Source organism: Chelonus insularis, unplaced genomic scaffold (assembly GCF_013357705.1).
Source record: "Chelonus insularis isolate UGA/USDA-ARS -01 unplaced genomic scaffold, ASM1335770v1 contig_153_pilon, whole genome shotgun sequence".
Classification (NCBI taxonomy): Eukaryota; Metazoa; Arthropoda; class Insecta; order Hymenoptera; family Braconidae; genus Chelonus; species Chelonus insularis.
Window position 1 is genome coordinate 29,859 of NW_023276395.1, and position 7,388 is coordinate 37,246.

The 7,388-nt window shown below is 33.3% G+C and overlaps 2 protein-coding genes across 3 annotated transcripts; one reads left to right on the forward strand and one right to left on the reverse strand.

Annotated features, from left to right (window-relative positions):
* The first annotated feature begins 757 nt into the window (after positions 1-757).
* Positions 758-2,845, forward strand: LOC118064037 (putative nuclease HARBI1). The gene is made up of 3 exons (XM_035078390.1): positions 758-973; positions 1,341-1,560; positions 1,672-2,845. Exons 1-3 carry the CDS (start codon positions 944-946, stop codon positions 2,604-2,606), a joined length of 1,185 nt encoding a protein of 394 aa, XP_034934281.1. The 5' UTR covers positions 758-943; the 3' UTR covers positions 2,607-2,845.
* Positions 2,846-3,255: 410 nt separating this feature from the next.
* On the reverse strand, positions 3,256-4,573 carry LOC118064039 (uncharacterized). Of its 2 annotated transcripts, none has more exons than XM_035078392.1 (2): positions 4,436-4,573; positions 3,256-4,278 (listed from the first exon to the last, which is right to left on the reverse strand). In XM_035078392.1, exon 2 carries the CDS (start codon positions 4,238-4,240, stop codon positions 3,272-3,274), a length of 969 nt encoding a protein of 322 aa, XP_034934283.1. In that variant the 5' UTR covers positions 4,241-4,278; positions 4,436-4,573; the 3' UTR covers positions 3,256-3,271. The 2 variants fall into 2 exon arrangements, with proteins under 2 accessions (XP_034934283.1, XP_034934282.1); XM_035078391.1 differs by having other exon boundaries at positions 4,432-4,573.
* Between the last annotated feature and the right edge of the window lie 2,815 nt (positions 4,574-7,388).

A 7,388-nucleotide genomic window follows, 5' to 3' on the forward strand; every position in this document is an offset into this window, starting at 1 on the left:
TACACGCATCTAACCCAAGGCTTTGCGACATAAAAGTACGAGTCAAACCTCAATTGACCGAAAGAACCCAGTTCCTACATGTCGTTTTTCGACTTTGCAGCCCCGGGTGCGGGCTTGGATTTCGGTTTTCCGCAGTACCAGCTTTATCCGCTTTGGTCGGCGGCTCCAGTTGTTTATAGTGTGAGGGGGGCATTATTATATTGTCAACAGCTAAAAGAAATTCGATGTTTAGTGTTAGGTGTTTCCTGAAATATGTAAAAGTTTTTATTATTAAAGATTGTTGAGTACCTGAAAGTATTGTGAAGTAGATAGATAGAAACAAAAGTAGAAGAAAAATGAAACAAGCAGAAGAGTAAAGTGAGTGGTCCCTATTCGTTTGATCCACAGGTTACAGGTATCTGCGAAGATTGCAGGCCTGCAACCTGTGCCTAGGTGCTCCGACAACGCTCAGGTGTAGATCGGTACGAAGTGAATATCGCGTATATCTGCATATAGGCGAGACGTCTTCCGCCACGCAGAGGCTGTCCTTCGGGGTAGATGCGCGAGCGTGCGCGACAACTCTCAAGATGCCCCTTTGCGCAGCCGCAAGTTCCAGCCAATCATTGGCCGTATTCGTTCCTGATTTTGCGTGATCAAAGTGATTTTTTGACGCATGCGCCTAGATAAAAAATTACTTGACATGCGCGGACATTATATGTACATGTATGATATATGTAAATGTATGTTATATGTATGTGTATAATATATATGTATATTACTTCGTATTCATTTCATCGGATTATTTTATTTTTCTATTCTCGAATATTTATCTAAATAAAAATTATCGCGATCAGAAAGTGTTTTAATTATTTCAACTAAAATTTATCAAGATTATTGAATGTGAACAGACCTGCTCGGACCTGATTATATGTGAACTCGTTTTTCCCAGGATATTACTCCGAAAATGGACCAAATGATAGATGATATTGTACAGGTTAGAATTACAATCAATTATAATACATACATGAATTTACTAATTAATTGTTTATTGTTTGACTATCTAATTTAGGAAAAATAAGGTTTACTTAAATTGTTGGTGGATTTTTATAATAATTTACTCATTGTAAAAAACAAGAAAGTAGTTTCTTTTAATAATGGAAATAAATTTTTAATATTTATACCATTTCTTTTATCAAATAGAGAAAATCTTCCTTATTTCCCGTGCTAATCCTACAAAAATTACCCATAAATTATGTTAGATATTCAATAAAAGAGAAGGCTACTATTTAACACTATTGTTTTTCATGATCACTAGAAATTACATAAGTACGCCCTAACTCTATTTCTTTTTTAATTTAAAGGATTGGATACTTGATGCTCCGTTTCCTGATATTCATAATATTCTGTTCTCTTCTGATTCATCATCATCAGAATCGTCCGAAGACGATGAAGGTATCAATAGAATTCGAGTTCCACGTAGGTGCGTTCGAAATTTTGTCGAAAACACCGTTCGTCAGTACAATGAAAAACAATTTCGGAAACACTTCAGGCTTCGTCGATCAACATTGTATCAATTAATCGGTAATCAATAAGTTTATTACTTGTGATGAAGCGAATGCTCGCAGAAAATTTATAAAAAATGAAATTTGTGGAAGTTTCAAGAATTTTCAACGTCATTGTTATTTTTTTCAGAACGATTTGAGCAGACTAACTTTTTTCAAAATCTCCCAATCGGTGGGATTACTCATGAACGAGCTCTGCTAATGACCGTGTGGTATCTAGCCAATATCGAAACATTTCGTGAAATATCAAATTTATTCGATTTTGCACCAAGCGACTCTCATAGGGTTTTATTATGTTCACTGGATTTTCTAATTTCTTTATCTGAAGAATATATACGATGGCCTGAAACTGCAGCAGATAAAATAGAAGTTAGTCGAAAATTTTCTGATCTCCAAAACATAACTCAAATAATAGGTGCAATAGACGGATGTCATGTTCGTATCAGAAGACCAGTACATCATCAAGAAGATTATTATAATCGGAAACGATATCACAGCATTATTTTGCAAGCAGTTGCAAACAGTGATAAGGTCTTTACAGACGTATACATTGGTGAACCTGGATCCATGCACGACGCACGAGTATTCCGACGATCTCCTTTATATGAAAAAGCTCTCACAGATCCAAACTTCTTTGGAACATACTTCTTACTTGGAGACACTGCTTACCCAAGTACACCATGGATGATAACTCCTTTCCGAGATAATGGACATCTCACACCTGGACAACGTCAATTTAATTATCGACACTCATCAACTCGCATCGTAATAGAACAGGCTTTTGGTCTTCTAAGAGCAAGATTTCGACGATTAATTCGCTTCGATAATTTGAGAGTTGATATTATCGTAAAATGTGTTATGGCCTCATGTATTTTACATAATATATGTATATTACATGATGATCCAATAGAAGATGATACATCAGATAGTGAAATAAGTGATGAAAGTAATGGAGGAAGTAGTGAATCCAGTGAAACAAGCAGTGAAAGCCACGAAAGCAATGTAATAAGCAGTGGAAGCAGTAGCAGTCAGTGTTGTAGTAGCAAATGTAGGATATTTCATTAACAATAATCTAATCAGAATGAAAGACTGTTTATATTTTACCTGTTGTAGATTAGCTTCTTATTCATGGGTACTATGATAAAATTTTTGTATCAGGTGCTTGACAAAATGTTAAAATGTAATATGCTCAGGTGTACAAATGATAATATTCACATTTAATAATATGTTTATAAACTTTTATTTGTTATACGAGATGCCATTATATCTACATCATTATTTTAACAAATACTTGTAAAGTTTAATATATTAAACTTCCAATATATAATCAGTCTTCGTTTTGTATGCAATATTGCAATCTTATATCAATATTTAAATAAAACAGTTAACTGAATATATATGCCTTACACAGTAATATACATCTCATGAATAAATATAGAATTTTTTTAGAAAATTAACTTCAACTTTCTCTACATATTGTTTACTATTATTTCTGAGCAATATTGAATATTACTGCAAGAAGACAAAAGATATCGAAACAAATGAACGCAACATTTTAACCTCACAACAACATTTCAACTCAACACTTAGCTCATCTAACTTAATTTTCAATTTTTTAAAACGAAGAAAAACATTGAGATATGACTTATAAAAGAATACATATTTTTCATCATATATTATGATTTTTTAGAGATCTTTGAATAGTTGAAATTAAAAATGGCAATCGATTTTTAATCTTTTTTTGACTTTAAATCAAAATATTTCCCCATTAAGGTAGTTTTTGTTTTTTCTAAAGCAAAAAAATCTTTAGCAAATGATTTTTTGAAAGCAATCTTTTCACGTTCAATTGCCATTTTTTCTCTCATTAATTCAATTTTTTCATTTGACTCATAATTACTCTTTCTCCTTTTCTTCATCCCCTTTTCTTTGGCCATTTTTTTAGTTTGTTTACAATCAGTTTTCTTCAAGCTATCAATACTCACATTTAACGAGGCACTATCATTTTCACGATCTGCAGAATCCTTTTTCAGAGAACCCAATGTGAATGAAGATGAATTGGTTGGCTTATCTCCTAAAACTTCATCCATTTCTTGCCAAAAAGCGAACTTGTGAGGCTCTCGTCCTGATTTATCCTTGCAAGTTTTGTAAGTTCTGAGTAGATTATTCCATTTATTAGCACATAAATCTTTATCAACATTATGACCGTGACTGACAAGGTCATTGACTATATTTTCCCAAAAGTGATTTCTTAGTACGGGATGGTATTGTTCCTGAGCGTGAAGAGCGTAACTACTAATGAGCAGTTTTGTATCATGGTATTGCCAATAATATTTATCTTTTCCTGAAGAAGGCTTATTGCGTTTCGATGTAGTAGCTTTGATAGGATTATCATCAATATTAGAAGCTTGACGTAAATATGTATTGGTGTTGGTGCATTTATTGTTTTCTGCACTACATAATGGGAGAAAATTCACTTCATATTCCTCATCGCAAGTTGAATGTACATACTGATTTGATGTCGAACACTCACTTGGCATATTATCAAATGGCTCAAAAATTTCACTTGGAATGACAAAATCATTCCTCGTGCAAGTTGTAGTGGCAGGAAGTGAATTATCAATGGAAACATCGTCTATATGTTGTCCTGATGACGAGCAACCAGAATTTTCATTTTGGTTATTTTTTCTTGCTATCTTCATTTTTATTTCCTCATATACACTTTTTGCAAACTCTTTATCTGAAAAATAAATAACCTTTTACAATGAAATTATGAACAAAGAATTAAATAGTAATGTTGACGAAATTGAACGAATTTGAAGTTAATGTTTATGTTGAACATCATAATCTGATTAGAGGTTAGGCAAGTGGATTGCTATTAAATGACACTTACCTACTTTCATTCGTTTCTGTTGCTCCTCAGTAATGTTATATGGAAAAAATGTTTTTGTATCCGGGTTATAAAAATAGTGTTGAACTAATTTATTTATATGAGACATTATAAAAAGACAAATTATGTATAACACAAGAAGCGGCTAAGTATACCAGGAGTATAATAATAATTATTATTTTCGAGCATGCGTATTTTATAAAAAAAGTTATTGCGCATGCGTCAAAAAATCACTTCGATCACGCAAAATCAGGAACGAATACGGCCATTAGCGTTACATAAATCGCTCCATGTCGGGGACGATAAGCAATCACCGGCAGTAAACGCCCCCTGTATATAGATAGACAAGTGTGGTAATTGAGTCTCCAGCACATTCGCGAAAGGCGTCTCATCTTGTGAAATAGCTTTTCGGGCTTGCACCCGTCGTTTATGAATATGTGTGGAAATGTTAAAGTCTCTGCCAAACCAGACCCCGAGGTACCTAACTACCTCTTGGTACTTCATCTTGTTACCCTCTATAGTAATCTTCGGTGGTTTACATTCGTGCCTGTCTATCTTCCTTCTGAGGTGTAGTTTATTATCCTATAGGTTATATATGAATAGTGATTATCTTTAACGAGAGTGGAAATAATAATAGAACTTATTTTGAATGTAGAGAAAAATGATTCGATATGCCGAACTGCTCAGTTAGACGTCGTTAATTAATTAATGTAATAATGTTTTAGCAACGCTAAGTACGCGGGCCGTCTTGACTAATCACTTTGACATAGACTAAGGTTGTTGACGAAAAGTGACGATAACAATTGTTTAGTCTACAGGTAGCCTCGGTACTTGGCCATAAGTCGCCATAAACGTGATTTCCGCTTAATACCAAAATCATTTTGTCAGCGGATCTATAAATTTTACTGACAAGAAAACCTATCGAGGTGGTCACCGTCGATTTAGCTGAAGTTTCTATAAAATAATCTACCCCGAAAATAATGAACCACGTATTTTTGTTCCGGTGGAAAAATGTTTTAAACGGGTGAAAGTCATCTATGGTTAGTTATTCGAAATTACTTTTCATCTGTAGGCCGACAATGAGAAACTATTTTTTAATTGTTTTATAATGCTTTGAAAGATCTTTTGGCTTCTCGCTGGTGGCTCCTTTGTGATCTTTCTGAAAATCAGTGGAAGTTGAGTAGGACAATTTTTGCGGGAAGTTATTTCTATTCTTTGATTATCTATATCTGGATATAATTGAGAACTAGCTCTAGCTGTTGTAATATCTTCTTCACGTTCGACATTTGTATTCGACATCTTTACATTTGACGAAGAATATTCATTCGAATTATCGTCTATCAAATGAACCAATAAGTGTGTCTTTGAATCCTAGAGGGGTCTTATTAATTTTAATGACCATCCGTACACAGTATGAAGCGTGTAACCATGTACAGAAGTATCTACTATTAATTTACATATATTCACAACTATAAACAAGCTGATAAACTCTGCACTGCACTAATAGTCCTAAATTTGACAAATCTTTCCCTTATCCCTGTCTATTGGTCTAAGGGCTAGGACTAAAATGAGGAACTCAACGTCTCCAAGGTTCAGCATATGGTTTGCACTTTAACACCTTTAACGAGCAAGAATACATAACAATTCTTCAACAATCTGTTTTAAATAATTATGTTAAATAATTGTAATACATTTTTCTTCAGACCTTACAATTATTTTTTGGAATTTATCATTTATACTGTAGTTAATGAATATTTTTGCTTCTGGTACTCATTTTAGATGGCGGAAAAAATTTGTGAACTTCAATCAAATTTCACGAAAATCAGTATATAGATGTTTTTGGGGAGGCTGATAACGTATATGAGCTTAGATTTGCAAAATTCAAGATGGCAAATCTAAAATAAAAGCCTTAATTTAGTGCAATTGAATCGTTTAGACCAACCGATCAGACATAATTCCACCATTTTGGATCTGCTATTTTGAATTTTGCAAATATAACTTCGGTTTTGTGATCAATAAACCTGAAAACCCTCGTGTACAAATCTTTAGACCAAAATATGCAGTAAAGAAATGTTTGTTTGGTTAGTCTATAGTACAAGTTCAGTTTCACATATTATGACTACAATTTTTGATCCGCCATTTTAGATTCCGTCAATATAACCTCAGATTCATGTTAAGTGACCCTAAAAACTTTCAAGTATAAAAATTCAGACCAAAATATGCAGTAGAATATTTTTAACCGCGATTTTAATAGGTGGTACTCTGGCAGTACCACTGTGACTCGAAGAGTTAATAGCCATTGATTCATATGTGTATAAAATCGTGTGCTTGGAATAGAAATATTATTTTTTTTATCCTAATAATTGTGATACACTTAATAGTTGAAGACGAAAGTTAACCCTACCAATGTTATTTGGGTACTACTAACAAAATTTCAAACTATGATTGAGCCAATTAAAGACACAATTATTATCCAAAACTAAGTTTATTCTACACTCTAAACAATATTCTAATAATCACTAAAATAATGTTTATATAAATAGACCAGAATACAGGTATATTATGAATACAAAATAAACGTGTCGTGACACTAAGAAGCTTCATGGAAGAGTGAGTAGTAGCGTTCAGAGAACAATCCTACAAGCCGAAAGGGAGAGCTAGTGTTGTGGGCTTTATACACCTCATGACACCGAAAGATGTCGTCACCGACAAAGTCTAAACCTCAACACACCCTCCCTTTGTCGGTTATGACACTCTTAGGATTTATCTGGAACATAAAAAAAATGAACTAAGTTTTACTCTGTAATGTCCGACTTTATGATTACAATTTTTCTTTTCTTTTTTTTTCCCTCATATATATATATTTCGCTTTATTTTTGGTAAACCGAAAATAAACGCATACTTTATTTACCGATCCGCTGACAAAATAATTTTTGTATTTGACGGAAATTAAGTTTCAC

Coding starts and splice junctions, on each gene's coding strand:
- LOC118064037 (XM_035078390.1), top strand. CDS start 944: ATGGACCAAATGATAGATGATATTGTACAG. Junction 974..1,340: donor TGATAGATGATATTGTACAG/GTTAGAATTACA, acceptor TTTAATTTAAAG/GATTGGATACTTGATGCTCC. Junction 1,561..1,671: donor AACATTGTATCAATTAATCG/GTAATCAATAAG, acceptor TATTTTTTTCAG/AACGATTTGAGCAGACTAAC.
- LOC118064039 (XM_035078391.1), bottom strand. CDS start 4,537: ATGTCTCATATAAATAAATTAGTTCAACACTATTTTTATAACCCGGAT. Junction 4,279..4,431: donor ACAGAAACGAATGAAAGTAG/GTAAGTGTCATT, acceptor TTTATTTTTCAG/ATAAAGAGTTTGCAAAAAGT.